At 37.4% G+C, this 18,074-nt stretch overlaps 1 protein-coding gene across 6 annotated transcripts in view; it reads left to right on the forward strand.

The window, feature by feature from the left end:
- The window catches only part of CDK14 (cyclin dependent kinase 14), a 711,364-nt gene that overhangs the window by 273,854 nt on the left and 419,436 nt on the right, over positions 1-18,074 (forward strand). For all 6 annotated transcript variants that reach the window (XM_049714769.1, XM_049714770.1, XM_033420532.2 and 3 more), the window contains one exon: positions 197-442. In XM_049714769.1, coding sequence (XP_049570726.1) covers positions 197-442 — 246 coding nt within the window. The remainder of the gene's footprint in view (positions 1-196; positions 443-18,074) is intronic.

The following is an 18,074-nucleotide window of genomic DNA, read 5'->3' on the forward strand; positions in this document are numbered from 1 at the left end:
CCTAAGTGAGTATAAGCAGAATGATTTTGAGGAATTTTTCATATTGAGGTTTAAGCTAGTGTAGCTTTTAAACTGTGGCCTTTCGGGGTATTTCCTGGAATCAAAATTGGCATGCTTTCTAGGATAACAAATCAGCATGTTTAGTGATATTAAAGTTTCAGTGGAGAGGTTGAGTTTAATTTCTTTTTTTTCCCAGATATGTGTCACAAAGATGTCTACACGGAACTGCCCGGGAATGGACTCAGTGATCAAACCCCTGGACACAATTCCTGAGGATAAAAAAGTCAGGGTTCAGAGGACACAGAGCACTTTTGACCCATTTGAGAAACCAACTAATCAAGTTAAGAGGGTGCATTCTGAGAACAATGCTTGCATTAACTTTAAGGCCTCCTCCACTGGCAAAGAGTCTCCTAAAGTTCGGCGGCACTCCAGCCCCAGCTCGGTAAGTGCAGTCTTGGTCACTTATCAGTGGGTGAACAGAACAAGTGTCCCTCTTATAATAGTGGCATGCTGTGCAGGAAGACAGCAGGTGGCTTTATCAGTACATTATTATGCATTGTCTCCTTAGGTGGTTTAATGTTTTTGGAAGAAAGAGCGCAGGCACACGCAAGTGCCAACTATATACAGACTCTTTATTCATAAGCACCCAACAAGCAAATGAGAAATGATTCAACTTATTTTGGGAAAGATTATTTTCTTTCTAGTTGTTTCTAGTTAGAGGAATTTATAATTAAAAATCCTTTGCTATTTTGAACGCCTGGAGAGGATGTTTGAACTTCACTGTGTTTGCGGGCAGTAAGGGTCGTTTTGAATTGGGCAGATTCACAAAGAATTTCATTCCAGGGCACATGTTAGAATGTGTTCACTTGTCTTACTCCAGTTTGTTCTCATTGTCAATATTCTACAAATTAGGAGCTAGACATTGAAACTGATCTTCTTAAAGAGAAATCCTTTTCATCACAGTGAAATTTTCTACACCCAAACTATATCAAAACAAGTCTTGCCTTTGGACCCAAGGAGGTATAAAGTTCTGAGGTGATTGCTGCTTTTTGACTGTAGAAGTTTTACTGAAACTCATATTTCCAAGACTGGCCTGCATTTAACATTGTAAAAAAAAAAACTTATGATCTTTTGAAATTAAGTAATTTTCTAATTTAACCCACACTTAAGAACTTCTTGACATAGATGGTCTAAGAGTTTAAAGCGTAAGTGAAGAAAGCTAAGAGAATTTTGATTCTGTCATCTTGCTAAGAAACATATTCCATTTCACAAATTTTAAATATTAAATTCCATGAGGGCCGAAACAGAGCAAGAGATGTCAGCTGCTGGGAGAATATTGACAGTTTAATTCAGTTTAATTAAAGTGTATGATACCTCACAAATCTTGTGTCACATTTTTTTGTTAATGAATCGAAAATAAATTCGTTAATGCAACATTTGTGAGGAGAATTGATTATCTTGGCTTTCCCCAAATTGGCCCCTGTAATCTTGTCTATGATTGCAAGGTAGTGTCCATTTAGGTCACAGATACAGCACTAACTCCTGGGAGAACTTTTAGATTTAATATCATTTAGAAGAAATGAAAAGAATCATTGAAGAATAATTAAGCTTCTGTAATGGAAAGAGAATTACATACATTTTACTATATAGTTATCTTAATATTATTATATGTCAGTCTACCTGATATATAGAAATTGGCACTTGAGATATTGCAACGAAGCATACTTACACTAAAAAATTATTCACTGTTTATATGAAAATCAAATTTAGCTAGTTATCCTGTATTGTACCTGCAATCCTAGTTATTATCCAGTGGTACATTATTTCTTTTGTTACTCAAATTGTTCCTGCTTTGGTCACTGGGAGCTCTTTTAGCTTGGCTCCTGTGTCCTTTTGAGATGTCTTCATCCCTTTGTTTTTTGAACACTTTCTTACTTTCTTGTCCTACAAGTTGCTCTTGGCTTACGCTGTGTTTTTCCAGCCCCAGACCTAGAATCAGCCATTTCTCCAGAGATCCCTGTTTCCTTTGATTGAAGAATGGTATTTAGAAACTAAGACTGGGTGCTGGGTGTGCTTACTGCTACTGGGGGTCATCAGGTCAGTGTGTACATCATAGTATGAATAATAACAGTGGGATTTTGATACTTATTTTTAATGTTTAATAAGGAGTTAATTAAAATACTTGTCAAAGAAAGCTGAGACTTGTCTGACGCGTTCTCTCTGTATTCATTTATTTTATACTGGAGTATAGGTGATTAACAATGTGTTAGTGTCAGGTGTACAGCAAAGTGATTCAGTTATACATATACATGTATCTATTCTTTTTCAAATTCTTTTCCCATTTAGATTGTCAGATAATATTGAGCAGAGTTCCCTGTGCTATACAGTAGGTCCTCGTTGGTATCCATTTTAAATATAGCAGTGTGTACACGTCAGATAGGAGAGGACTCGGAGCATGGCAGTAGCATAGGGTTAGAAACCCCTTCATATAATTAGAGAGAGCAACTAGTGCAGTAAAAGCAAAACCAATGGATAACATCAACAACAAATATAGGTGACGAGGTTTCTCCATGAACCTCAAACTAGGAGTGAGGGGAACAAACCATGAACAATTTTAAGAACCATGTGGTATCAGAAAGTGAGAGGGAGGAAGCTCAGGGAAGGCCAGGGGACTAGGGCCTACTCTCAGATCCAGGAAACCCCAAAATTGCCATCAGGTACATACTGGTGGCTCATTGGGCCATTCTTAGGACAGCAACAGCACCTGGGTGGGGACTTGGATGGCACCTGTGAGTGCATGAGTGCACGGAGACCATGGGGTGTCTGCTGGTCTTCCTCCTGTGACTTCTCTAGAACATCAGATTGAAGCACCTTTTCAGGACAAAGCCCTGCACTGAGTAGAAAGTGCTGGAGTAGACTTCTGTGCAGGGAAGGTTCAGTAGGGGAAAAGGGAAAGAGAAGTCCAGAAAGAAGTGTTGAAGTGAAACAAATGGGGAAAGCTCAGTGTGTGTGAGATTGTCATTTTTTTCTTTTTCAATTCATGGAACAGAGAAAAGAATTTCATTCCATAAAGCTAGAAAAGCTATCTTGGCCATATGCCTCTCAAATTACTGAAAAATTCATTTTACTTAAAAATAACCAATAGAAAAATTATTGGTTGAATCCCATACAAAACTATGAAAAAAAGAGAGAGAGAGTAACGAGTAGCATACCATCTCTACAGATAATGAAAGCAAGCTAGAGGGGGGCAAAATTATCGTTATTGCAGATTTATGATGATATATCTAGAAAGACCAAAAGAATCAGTGGAAATACTACAAACAGTGAGAGAAGTTAGCCAAATTGCAGGTTATAACATTAATATACAAAACCCAATAGATACCATTATAAAAACAAATAAGAATTAGTGTTGAAAACTGGCAAATAAATCAAATAACTAAGCATTTATTTTCAGGGATTTCTATATGAAATTCACCTCATGGTAATCTAGTCATTGATGAAGGGAAATTTCTCTTTTAGGAGTAATCCCACTAATAAATCAAGAAAGAATAATAGATTTAGGAATCACCATTTGGCAACCCCTGAAGAATTAATACATCTAGGCCAAGATTATCAATACCTGTTAACATCCTCAAAAGAGGGACATCCAGAGGTTATGATGTCCTCATGGGAGTATGCAATAACCACCAATAGAATTAAGCCTGAATCTGAACAAGCCTCTAGATGTAACTACCTGAGTTACAGGGTACAAAGGAACACATCGAGACGGGATTTTCTCTGCTCTATTCCTATCCCCAAGTATGTTTACCCTACTTTTTGGCTTTAATTTGTATACAGTATTTACAATCTTAAGATGATGTAAATACTGTTCTTAGTGAGATCACATAGTGTACTATGATTAACTTTCTTTCCTTGCAAAAATTTTTGATTTTCCTAGTTATAATTGCCTCTTCTTTTCATTTGCTCATAATTAATACAATTAATTAATAGAATTTTAATCACAAATTGAGGCCTCAAACTATTTGATAAAACTAGAAAACTCCTCTGAAATAAATCAGAATCAGATAATCTGTCAGTTTTTCTTCCTCCTGAAATTTTCCTTGTGGTTCTCCATTGTCCTAATCCAATCTGGACTGGTTGATCTCCAAATTGCTGTCAGGAGACGTCCCTTCATTCCTCCAAAGCTGATGGACCAATCTAGTTTTGAGGATAGGTAAGCCTAGCTGCAGTTTGTTTCCTGAGATGATCAAGATGGGGCTCAGTGCCTTTTTTATGCTTCATTTTTGTTCAGTCTCACTGTTCATCCTGGTTTTCATTATGCTTGATGTCCTAATTCTGAGCCTCTCAAGTTCAACCTCTTCAGAGAATAAACCTCTGCTGGGATCAGGGATAGGCAGACACCTGACTGGGAGAGTCTAGGGGAAAGGACCTGTTCCTTAAATCCACTCTAACTTATCATTTTGGTTTTAGCCCCTCCTTAAAGTTCAACTTCCAATTCTTGAGTGTTTCTGGGATTCTGAAGTATGAATTGACTTAGTTCTTACTGGTTTCTACCTTTAGTCATCATCCTTGTCAGTGACCTCCTGTCCATTTGTTTCCCATCTCAAAATTTTTGTTTGTATCTTGTCTTCAGTCTTCTCCTAATTCATTTTATTTGCCCTTCTGAGTTATAACTTAGTACTGTCATTTTAGTACAGATTGGTAAGGGGGAGAGAGAAATACTTGTATTCAAGCCACCATGTTGAACTGGAAATGTCCACTGTTTCTCTCCTATTATATTAACTTCCTTTAGATCCTCTTTCCTGAGAGTTTCTTATTGGGTTTACCCTTTTCTGATCCAATCTGGGATGTCTGTCTTGTATATCAGGGCGCTTATATTATTTTGTGTGAAAAGTGCTTTGCTTTCTTTTCATTTTGGGAACTTTTGCTTCCATTCAGTATGCCCTGGAAAAAGGTCTTTGCTCTTTCCTGATCAAGCTGGAAATAGTTTCTTTTTCTCTTTTAGCACGATGCTACAGTATTCTGTTTTATTCTGAGTCCTTTCTGTCTACTGCCTTTTTGTTCTCTCCCCTATTGCAGTGACAGGGGAGGGGGGATTTTATTATACTCTTTTTCATGGAAAGACTATTTTCCTTTCAATTCCTCATTGGGCCGAAAATGGACGTGGTTACACTTCTTGTGCAACACCATTTTACATCCTGTCCAGCAGTGTATGGGTTTGATCATTTCATACTCAGTGGCATGAGAGTTTTATGACATAGGTTTTGTTATTTTTAAAGATTTTTTAAAGGCTGATAAGCATCAAAGGAAACCCTTTACCTAAGGGCAACCAGGATTAATGTTATAGCTTTATTTTATTGTTATTTCTTTGAAAGTATTAGTTATCTTGAATAGGCTCCAAGAGTACAGTTGAGAAGGAAGGAGAAGATGAGTAGCAGTGTGGCAATCCGGCCCCTGTTTTGGTGAGGAACTCAGGATAGTCACTCTTGTTTCTTGGAATGCTGTGGTAGAAACTACTGTACAATATCACATCTTCCCAACTGTGTGTACATCTCTCTGCTGTTCACATACTGGTCACGTCTATGTGAGGAGTCATGCCTCAAATCAAGGAATCAAGAGTGCCTTGGCCTCAGTGACCATCACAATCATCTGGACTTCCTGATTTTGTCCAGACGGTGGCACTTCAAAATTCAGGCAGAATGTAAAGAATGTGATTTTATTTAAATTGGTATATTTCAAGAGGTGTTTGACAGATCCTATTTGTTTCAGATGATTTTTGAGTGCCTACTCTTCCTGGGCCTAGTCCCTGGGTCATAATTAGCACTGTCACTGACAGGACAGACTTTTGCTCCCCTTTTCCTACCATCTCCTCCAACTCAGCTGTGCCCTTCAACAGCGAAAACTATTGGCAGCGCTGTAGGAGAGTCTCGCCTGTCTTGCTGGCCCAATTTAGAAGGGATTTCATTGAGCTGTGCTTCAAGAGACCATATTTTCAGAAATTCAGGTTTAGATTAAGGTCCTCTATACATTCTGTAAATTTCTCCAAATTTACCTCTCTTCCTTACCAAAAAGAAATCTGCATCCCATGACAGTCAGGCTCAATTTGGAGAGAGAGGAGGATGGTGCGGACTTGAAAATGAGAGGCCCGCTTCAGTCCTCAGATGCTCATCCTTGGGGATCTCATTTTGGCATTGCTTCCTTCTTGTGGGGACTAGCCGCTTGTCAGGTTGTTAGCATGTGTGGTGGTTGGGTCTCTCCCTCTGTCTAGATCTAGATCTATTTTGTAACCAAGTTATCCATCAACTATGAATTATCTCAGTGTGGCTGTGTCTAAAAGGGTTAGAAATGCAGGATGATAGAGCCTGTTGTGAAGATCAAAGGCAGAAGAAAAATTAGCCCAGGAAGGTTTGACTTCAAAAATCCTTGTTGTTTGATGAGGTCAGATAGTTCTGACTGAATCCTTCCCACCTTACCCTCACACCCACTCTCACAATTATTAGTATAATGTGATAGAGAAGTGGTTCTTACTTGTGGTTTTCCTACAATTCAGGGGGTCATCAACAATCTTAAGTAAGGGGTTATGTATGAAGGTTAAAGTAAATTTTCAATGAATTCAGTGTAAAACTGTTGACATTCTTATAACCATATCATGGTATCATTATAGTGAACACTGAAGTATACTCATGCAGTTTATAAAAATTGACTAAAAAACCCCATCCTTGTTTCTAGGAATGGGGTTTCAGTGGACGATAGACAAGCATGACTTAATAACTCCTCCATTTGGGTGGGAGTTAGGTCTCCATGGAAAGAGTCTGCCAATGTAGTAGTGGTAAAGAAAATATGTTTTCAATTCCAATCAACTTGGCTTGAATTGTAGCTCTGCCATTAGCTGTAAGATCTTAGATGAGTAACTTTACTTCTCCAGTCTTAAATTCTTCATGTTCAAATAGGAACACTAATAGAACCAACCTTAGGGTGGTGTTATAGGGATTAAACTTAGGTGATGTATTTAAAGTGATAAACTCAAAGCATGGCACAAACACTTGATATTAGCTGGTTGTTTTTGCTGATTGCACAAACAATGAATTGGAGCACGCCAGGAGCATCTCCTTCAGGGCAGGGTGGCAAACACCATTCAGCTGGAATATTACCTTGGCTTTTTCATTATCCATGCCAATGTTCCCCTCCACTGGTCCAGACAATTGACAGTTCTCTGTACCTTTATTCTGTTAAAAAGTGTATTAACATTATCTCATTAAATTCTACATCTCCATGCAGTTAGTGTCTGTTAATAATTGCTGATTAGCTCTCTGTATTTCCATTTCTCTAAAGTGCTGTCTCAAACCTGCAGTCTAAGTAGGGAAGTGGTAAGCAGAGAATAGTGGCTCCATAAAGCTGTTTCCCATCCATGCATGCACCTGACATCAAAGAGCCAAAGATAATGTTAGGGTTGACTACCTATTGGCTCGATCTAGCATCTTTAGTTAAATGTGATGATTTAATAAAGTTGCAAGAAAAAAGAAAGGCAAACCAAAGGCCTGAACTTTAATTATCAAACAAAATAGGACCTCTCCTTCTGAATTATTCTTAGTCATTTGATTGGAAGGATTTTATTATTGGCCTCTTTAAACACTTGGCATTTAGCTTCCTTATTTATATGCATAATAATTACAGATCAGAACATTTCTGTGTATTTAAAATAGGAGATGAACTTTACAAGAATCTAACTCTTAAAGCGCAGACTATCTCATAGACATGTCCTGTTCCATAGACCCATTCTTTCATTGACTAGAATAACTTTTAGAGCGGCATTACATGTGTGTGATGCTTCTTATTTTACAGATCTGTAACTTACAGTATATTTCCACAGTGTGTACATATCAGTTTCAAAGGCAGATCACATTGACTGTTTTTCCACTAAATGAGACAAAATATTAATTTTCTGCCATCACATTGTTAATAGGATGTACTTTAACGATGGCAGTTAATACCTCCAAATCATTCAGTTAGATGCCATTAGCATCTCTTTATTTTTCTAGTGGATAAATGGGATATATTCTAAAAAAGAGTATTATCCTTGCTTTTCTAATTTCCTCAATTCAGTTTCTTCAAGTAGTAATTTTAGTATGGCCTAAGTCTTAAAATGATTACATAAGCTTATATAAGGCAGTTTACGAAGAGTAAAATATATCATTTTTAGAAAATTATTTGTGCCTTTCTAGGAAGAGAAAATAATAACTTCCTAATCTATTACCAATTTTGTGTGATTGTGTCTTGTCCTTGCTGTAAATACGCATTAGCAGTTTATCTTCTAATAAGACTAAACAGGTCATTTTCTGCTGCTGCTTTTTTTCTTTAATTTAGATTGAATTTATTCTTAAAGGAGCACAAAAGCAAACATACAGACTTCTCATTATGATCTTAAATAATTTAGAATGGAACTGTGAACACAATATTTTCCCCATTGAAGATCATTTTATACTGAAGTTTAATATAGGTTTAAAAATTTCTATTTAAAACTTGGGCTCAGGAGGGTGATGGTAAAGTGCGACATTCACAAGCTGTTTCTTGGTGATGAAAAATGCATGAGAACGTAACCCACACAGGACTAGTCAGGCTCTTTTGAATGTAGTTTTCCATTAAGTTTTACTTGATTCAACTCAACACATGGTTGGTACTTCACAAGTTTCTTGAAGAAAAGAATAGGTAGTCCATTGTCTATTAATTCCTTCCTACAGTGTCCCTTGTTCTTTTTCTAGCTGCAGTTAAATGTCTAAAATCATAATACTTTCAACCTTTCTTCTCTTCTAGTATGTGCACATTTATTTAAATTTTATTTTATGTATTGATTTAGCTGCATCCCATGGGTCTTAAAATGTCATGTCCTCAGTGCCACATATTTATTTATGAATTTTCAATTTTGATTTTCTTTTTAACCCATATGGCTATTTAGTTTTCCTTTTATTCTTAATTTTTAATTTATTGCATTGTGTTCAGAAAAAGTAACTTGAAATGTTTCTTCAGTTTTGAATATTGAGGTTTTTTTGGTGGCCTAATCTATGGCCATTTTTTGTGAATGTTTAATGTGTACTTGAAAAGAATATATATTAATATACGTATTAGATTAAAATATTAATTCTACTATTCAAGCCCATATATCTCACTTATCGGTCATTTGCTTGCTCTGTTGATGTCTGAGTGATGTATGTCTGTCTCCCATTATCACTGTGGATTTGACAATTTCTCATTTTATTGCTACCAGCATTTGTTTCATACACCACAAAACTATGTTGTTTGGCTCATACTAGTTTGTGATTATTAAATTTCTTGGTGGATTTTAATGGGCTATACTAATTTAATCTATTTGCTGTTTTGTAAATTCTGTCTTCTCTGCCATCAGTATTGCTATAATGCGTGATTTTGCAAAAATACTTTTTTTGGCTATATTTTCCCTTTTATTTTCAGATTTAATTTACTCTTTTGTCTTAATTTTTTTGTCTCTTCTCAATAGCGCATTGCTAGATTTTCTTTGTTTTTCCAATCTGAGAACTTTATATTAATAGAGAAATTTTAAAATTTATATTTATTGTAAGCATTGATATATTTGGACTTAACTTCCTTATTTTGTGATTTTCTACTTTATATGCTTTCTTACTGAGTATGCCCCTTCTCTAACTCTCCCATCCCTTACCCTCTTCCCCCTTCTTCCTTGCACTTTTCTCTTCCATTCTTTCCCTCCTTAATTTGTTTGGGATTTGTACATCATATTTATTCTAGTAATTACCTTTTAAGTGTTAAGAAATACACTAAAATTTATGAATGTGGAGTTAATCAGTATCTGCAGTCTGTCCTTAACAATCCAATAAATCCCAACATGCTTTTATTCTCTTTTTCTACTGTTATTTGCCTTCCTGCACTTCACCCATCACTCCAACTATATCTTATATTGAGATAAAATGGAATTTTATACCTATTTTTTTCCTGTAGGTGGTAAAATTGCAACGTTTCCATCCCAAATGAGGAACTATCTTGAGTATTAGTAATACAAAACCATTTTCCCTTTTCATTTTAAAAGTATTGCTTAGTTGTCTTTTTTTCAGCCATTGTTGTGTATAAAAATATTATGCTTGTTGAATAATTTTTCTGTTTAGATGTAACCTCTCCCTAGAGCTTTCTGGGAAAATTCTGTTCAACCATTGAACTTTTTCCTTTTTCAGCTATGTACGTTCTTTTCGTCACTGACCATACATGTTTTATTTCGCTGATGAAATATTTAATCTCTAAATCTCTGTTTCTTTTCAAAGGATGTAATATCTTCTTAAATCTCTAAGATAGTGGCTATTGGGCTTCCCTGGTGGCACAGTGGTTGAGAGTCCACCTGCCAGTGCAGGGTACACGGGTTCGTGCCCCGGTCCAGGAAGATCCCACATGCCGCAGAGCGGCTGGGCCCGTGAGCCATGGCCGCTGAGCCTGCGCGTCCGGAGCCTGTGCTCCACAATGGGAGAGGCCACAACAGTGAGAGGCCCATGTACCGCAAAAAAAAAAAAAAAAAAAAATACTGGTTATTTTTATTCAAAGTAATTATTACTTTTGCAGTGTCAACTCTCTTACCAGGGTTTAACTTATTTGCCCATTGAATTTTAAAATTAATTAATTTTGGCTGCGTTGGGTCTTCATTGCTGCGCACTGGCTTTCTCTAGTTGCAGCGAGCAGGAGCTGCTCTTAGTTGCTGTGAGCAGGCTTCTCATTGTGGTGGCTTCGCGTGTTGCGGAGCATGGGCTCTAGTCGCACAGGCTTCAGTAGTTGTGGTGCACGGGCTTGGTAGTTGTGGCTCGTGGGCTCTAGAGCACATGCTCCGTTGTTGTGGCTCATGAGCTTAGTTGCTCGGCGGCATGTGGGGTCCTCCCAGACCAGGGCTCAAACTTGTGTCCCCTGCATTGGCAGGCAGATTCTTAACGACTGAGCCACCAGGGAAGTCCCTGAAATTTTTTTTTTTAATAGAGTATGGTTGCTTTACAATGTTGTGTTAGACTCCACTGCACGACAAAATGAATCAGCCATACACATAAAGATATCCCCTCCCCTTTGGACTTCCCTCCCATTTAGGTTACCACAGTGCACTAAGTGAGTTCCCTGTGCTATACAGCATGTTTCCATCAGTTGTCCATTTTATACATAGTGTCAATAATGTATATGTGTCAATCCCAGCCTCCCAATGCCTCCCACCCCACCCTTTTCCCCCTTGGTATATACATTTACATATACATATACATTTGTTCTCTACGTCTCTGTCTCTTTGCTTTGCAACTTAGATCATCTATAACATTTTTCTACATTCCACATGTACGCGTTATCACATAATATTTGCTTTTCTCTTTCTGACTTACTTCACTTTGTATGACACTCTCTAGGTCCATCCACGTCTCACAAATGACCCAGTTTCATGGCCTTTGTTTTTTAGAGTTAGGATATACCTGATATCTTTATTTATTTATTTTTAAAAGATCTTTATTGGAGTATAATTACTTTACAATGGTGTGTTAGTTTCTGCTGTATAACAAAGTGAATCACGTATACACATACATATATATATATATATATATCCCCATATCTCCTCCCTCTTGTGTCTCCCTCCCACTCTCCCCATCCCACCCCTCTAGGTGGACACAACGCACCGAGCTGATCTCCCTGTCTATGCGGCTGCTTCCCACTAGCTATCTCTTTTACATTTGGTAGTGTATATGTGTCCATGGCACTCTCTCACTTCATCCCATCTTACACTTCCCCCTCCCCGTGTCCTCAAATCCATTCTCTAAGTCTGCATTTTTTTTCCTGTCCTGCCCCAAGGTTCTTCAGAACCATTTTTTTCTTTTTTTAGATTCCGTATATATGTGTTAGTGTATGGTAGTTGTTTTACTCTTTCTGACTTAACTTCACTCTGTATGACAGTCTCCAGGTCCATCCACCTCACTACAAATAACTCAATTTCATTTCCTTTTATGGCTGAGTAATATTCCATTGTATACATGTGCCACATCTTCTTAATCCATTCATCTGTCGATGGACACTTAGGTTGCTTCCATTTCTTGGCTATTGTAAACAGAGCTGCAAAGAACATTGTGGCACATGACTCTTTTTGATTTATAGTTTCTTTAGGGTATATACCCAGTAGTGGGATTGCTGCGTCATATGGTAGTTCTATTTTTAGTTTTTTTTTTTTTTTTTTTTTTGTGGTACGCGGGCCTCTCACTGCTGTGGCCTGTCCCGTTGCGGAGCACAGGCTCTGGATGCGCAGGCTCAGCGGCCATGGCTCACGGGCCCAGCCGCTCTGCGGCATGTGGGATCTTCCCGGACCGGGGCACGAACCCGTGTCCCCTGCATCGGCAGGCAAACTCTCAACCACTGCACCACCAGGGAAGCCCTATTTTTAGTTTTTTAAGGAATCTCCATACTGTTTTCCATAGTGGCTGTATCAATTTACATTCCCACCAACAGTGCAAGAGGGTTGCCTTTTCTCCACACCCTCTCCAACATTTTTTGTTTGTAGATTTTTTGATGGTGGCCATTCAGATCGGTGTGAGGTGATACCTCATTGTATTTTTGATTTGCATTTCTCTAATTGTTAGTGATGTTGAGCATCCTTTCATGTGTTTGTTGGCAATCTGTATATCTTCTTTGGAGAAATGTCTACTTAGGTCTTCTGCCCATTTTTGGATTGGGTTGTTTCTTGTTTTGATATTGAGCTGCATGAGCTGCTTGTATATTTTGGAGTTTAATCCTTTGTCAGTTGCTTCGTTTGCAAATGTTTTCTCCCATTCTGAGAGTTGTCTTTTCGTCTTGTTTATGGTTTCCTTTGCTGTGAAAAACCTTTTAAGTTTCATCAGGTCCCATATGTTTGTTTTTGTTTTTATTTCCATTTCTCTAGGAAGTGGGTCAAAAAGGATCTTGCTGTGATTTATGTCGTAGAGTGTTCTGCCTATGTTTTCCTCTAAGAGTTTGATGGTGTCTGGCCTTACATTTAGGTCTTTAATCCATTTTGAGTTTATTTTTGTGTATGGTGTTAGGGAGTGTTCTAATTTCATTCTTTTACATGTAGCTGTCCAGTTTTCCCAGCATTACTTATTGAAGAGGCTGTCTTTTCTCCATTGTATATTCTTGCCAACATTATCAAAAATAAGGTGACCATATGTGTGTGGGTTTATCTCTAGGCTTTCTATCCTGTTCCATTGATCTATATTTCTGTTTTTGTGCCAGTAGCATACTGTCTTGATTATTGTAGCTTTGTAGTATAGTCTGAAGTCCGGGAGCCTGATTGCTCCAGCTCCGTTTTGCTTTCTCAAGATTGCTTTGGTTATTCGGGGTCCTTTGTGTTTCCATACAAATTGTGAAAATTTTTTTTCTAGTTCTGTGAAAAATGCCATTGGTAGTTTGATAGGGATTGCATTGAATGTGTAGATTGCTTTGGGTAGTATAGTCATTTTCACAATGTTGCTTCTTCCAGTGCAAAAACATGGTATATCTCTCCATGTGTTTGTATCATCTTTAATTTCTTTATCAGTGTCTTATAGTTTTCTGCATACAGGTCTTTTGTCTCCTTAGGTAGGTTTATTCCTAGGTATTTTATTCTTTTTGTTTCAGTGGTAAATGGGAGTGTTTTCTTAATTTCTCTTTCAGATTTTTCATCATTAGTGTATAGGAGTGCAAGAGATTTCTGTACATTAATTTTGTATCCTGCTACTTTACCAAATTCATTGATTAACGTAGTTTTCTGGTGGCATCTTTAGGATTCTCTATGTATAGTATCATGTCATCTGCAAACAGTGACAGTTTTACTTCTTCTTTTCTGATTTGGATTCCTTCTATTTCCTTTCTTCTCTGACTGCTGTGGCTAAAAGTTCCAACACTATGTTGAATAATAGTGGTGAGAGTGAGCAACCTTGTTTTGTTCCTGATCTTAGTGGAAATGGTTTCAGTTTTTCACCATTGAGAACGATGTTGGCTGTGGATGTGTCATATATGGCCTTTATTATGTTGAGGTAGGTTACCTCTATGCCTACTTTCTGGAGGGTTTTTATCATAAATGGGTGTTGAATTTTGTCAAAAGCTACATTTTGGAAGTGTTTGAGAAGGATAGGTGTAAGCTCTTCTCTAAGTGTTTGATAGAATTTGCCTGTAAAGCCATCTGGTGCTGGGGTTTTTTTGTTTGAAGATTTTAAATCACAGTTTCAATTTTAGTGCTTGTGATTGGTTTGTTTATATTTTGTATTTTTTCCTGGTTCAGTTTTGGAAGGTTGTGCTTTTCTAAGAATTTGTCCATTTCTTCCAGGTTGTCCATTTTATTGGCATAGAGTTGCTTGTTTTAATCTCTCATGATCCTTTGTATTTCTGCAGTGTCAGTTGTTACTTCTCCGTTTTCATTTCTAATTCTATTAATTAATTTATTTTATTTTTGCTGTGTTGGGTCTTCGTTTCTGTGTGAGGGCTTTCTCTAGGTGTGGCAAGCGGGGGCCACTCTTCATTGCAGTGCGCGGGCCTCTCACTATCACGGCCTCTCTTGTTACGGAGCACAGGCTCCAGACGTGCAGGCTCAGTAGTTGCGGCTCATGGGCCTAGTTGCTCCGCGGCATGTGGGATCTTCCCAGACCAGGGCTCGAACCCGTGTCCTCTGCATTAGCAGGCAGATTCTCAACCACTGCGCCACCAGGGAAGCCCCTCTAATTCTATTGATTTGCGTCTTCTCCCTTTTTTTCTTGATGAGTCTGGCTAATGGTTTATCAATTTTGTTTATATGCTTTTGTTTATTTGCTTTTAAGTTTCATTAGGTCCCATTTGTTTATTTTTGTTTTAATTTTCATTACTCCCGGAGGTTGGTCAAAAAAGTTGTTGCTGTGGTTTATGTCAAAAAGTGTTCTGCCTACGTTTTCCTCAAAGAGTCTTGTAGTGTCTGGTCTTACATTTAGGTCTTTAATCCATTTTGAGTTTATTTTTGTGTATGGTGTTAGGGAGTGTCCTAATTTCATTCTTTTACATGTAGCTGTCCAGTTTTCCCAGAACCACTCATTGAAGAGGCTGTCTTTGTCCATTGTATATTTTTGCCTCTTTTGTCATAGATTAGGTGACCATAGGTGCGAGGGTTTATCTCTTTGCCCATTGAATTTTATACTTTTCTTTCAAGTTGTTGGTGTTCCTGAAATGATTCGTGATTTTTGCTTGTGTACTCATTTTTGTATTTTAGAATTGCTATCAGCTTATTCTGTTTTCTGTAAATTGTCTCTAGTGATTGTGTGAGAGAGGCAGGGATTGTAGTTTGGGGATGGGATATGTCATCCTTTCTCTGGGTATTGGCTACTTGAGTCCTTGCTCTGCCCTTCTAGCCTGAATACCTACATTCTCTGCTGTCTCCTCCTCACATGTTCCTGCAGTTTGCTTGGGAGGACATCATGTGTTCTCCTGTGTTGATAAGTCTCATATTTACCTAGAGACTCCTGCTTCTTTTATCTGTACTAGTCTTCCCCTACATGTTAGGGCTTTAAATTCCCCCATTCTTTTCTCTGAAGTTTTCATTCTGATTACTTTTTATCTTTTAGAATTCCTCTAAATATCTGGTTAGATATTGACACTCTTTTGTTTCACATTCCTATTCCTAATTTATTATTTTTGAAAAATATCTTTTCATTCACTATGTGGCATTGGGCGGGGGGCAGGGGGACGAAGGTAAGCAGCATTGCCAAATAGAATCCTTATAAACCATGGGAGTCAGATGCATTGTGAGTATGTTGTGTTTTTTCGTAAGTGGTATAAGAGCTCAGGGTCAAGAATAGTGTACTATAAACTTTCTGCAAGAAGTTCTTTCCTTAAGTTTCTAAAATTGGTTTCTCACGGAGCATCACAAGCATTAGTAACTTTTTATAAATATAGTTATAACTGTGATTACATAATCCTTTAAAAATGTTATTAATTCCTTATACAATTATCATTTTTAATATGCTTTGATATTATCTTTTTATAGTGACATTAAAATAATAGGCAATTTGTCCTCATGGAGGACAATACTCCCTTTTTCTTGCTCTCTGGTGAACGTTGGGGTGGGAGTTGAGCACAGCAAGAGTTATGAGACCACTCTTAGCACTTCTGTAGTCATGATGGAATGTACAGTTTCTTAAGGAAGAGGGATTTTGTTGCAGCTTAAGGATTGGTGTATGTAAGCATAAGAGAGTTTCTTTTGTATTAATTAGTGTTATCTGAATATTTTGATTATTTGTTTGCATTACTGCTAAAAGGTAACAGAGGAATAACTTTGTATGACTGAATTTTATACAGTCATGATTTACGACAGGGGTCAGGTAAATATTTTCAGCTTTGTTGGCTATATGATCTCTGTTGCAAGTATAATTTTGTGGTAGCTTGAAAGTCATAAGACAATATGTAAATGAATGAGTGTGACTGTGTTCCAGTAAACTTCAGGACACTAAAACTTGTTTTTCATATAATTTTCACATGCTATGAAATTTTATTCTTTTTTAGATATCCCCCCATTAAAAAAATATAAAAACCTTTCTAAGTTTATGGGATATATGAAAATCGGTAGTGGGCTGGTTTCCAGCCCCTAATTTAGACTGTATAATAACATGGAAAATATTTATAATATATTGAGTTAATAAATAGCAGGTTACAAAACACTATCTGTAGTGTAGTCCCATTTATGTTAAAAAGCAATCATCAGTATACAGATAGCACTAGAAGAAGAGCTATCAAAATATTAATTGTGGCTGCTTGTTGGTGATTAGATTATGGGTAAACTTAAACTTCTATACTGTGTTCATTTGCATTTTCTGAGTTTTGTACCCTGAATATTTATTACGTTGTTTTTAAAAATAAACATTCTTGTATCAGAAAAAAGTTATTTAAAAACTGACAGAATCTACATTTTCAGCAAAATTGGGTTATTCATTGTTTTTTGGGTTTTTTTTAACATCTTTATTGGTGTATAATTGCTTTACAATGGTGTGTTAGTTTCTGCTTTATAACAAAGTGAATCAGTTATACATATACATATGTTCCCATATCTCTTCCCTCTTGCGTCTCCCTCCCTCCCACCCTCCCTATCTCACCCCTCCAGGTGATCACAAAGCACCCACCTGATCTCCCTGTGCTATGCGGCTGCTTCCCACTAGCTATCTACCTTACATTTGGTAGTGTATATATGTCCATGCCTCTCTCTTGCTTTGTCACAGCTCACCCTTCCCCCTCCCCATATCCTCAAGTCCATTCTCTAGTAGGTCTGTGTCTTTATTCTTGTCTTACCCCAAGTTCTTCATGACATTTTTTTCCTTAAATTCCATATATATGTGTTAGCGTACGGTATTTGTCTTTCTCTTTCTGACTTACTTCACTCTGTATGACAGACTCTAGGTCCATCCACCTCATTACAAATAGCTCAATTTCGTTTCTTTTTATGGCTGAGTAATATTCCACTGTATGTATGTGCCACATCTTCTTTATCCATTCATCTGTTGATGGACACTTCGGTTGCTTCCATCTCCTGGCTATTGTAAATAGAGCTGCAATGAACATTTTGGTACATGACTCTTTTTGAATTATGGTTTTCTCAGGGTATATGCCCAGTAGTGGGATTGCTGCGTCATATGGTAGTTCTATTTGTAGTTTTTTAAGGAACCTCCATACTGTTCTCCACAGTGGCTGTATCAATTTACATTCCCACCAACAGTGCAAGAGGGTTCCCTTTTCTCCACACCCTCTCCAGTATTTATTGTTTCTAGATTTTTTGATGATGGCCATTCTGACTGGTGTGAGATGATATCTCATTGTAGTTTTGATTTGCATTTCTCTAATGATTAATGATGTTGAGCATTCTTTCATGTGTTTGTTGGCAGTCTGTATATCTTCTTTGGAGAAATGTCTGTTTAGGTCTTCTGCCCATTATTGGATTGGGTTGTTTGTTTTTTTGTTATTGAACTGCATGAGCTGCTTGTAAATTTTGGAAATTAATCCTTTGTCAGTTGCTTCATTTGCAAATAATTGTCTCCCATTCTGAGGGTTGTCTTTTGGTCTTG

Source organism: Orcinus orca, chromosome 9 (genome assembly GCF_937001465.1).
Source record: "Orcinus orca chromosome 9, mOrcOrc1.1, whole genome shotgun sequence".
NCBI lineage: Eukaryota > Metazoa > Chordata > Mammalia > Artiodactyla > Delphinidae > Orcinus > Orcinus orca.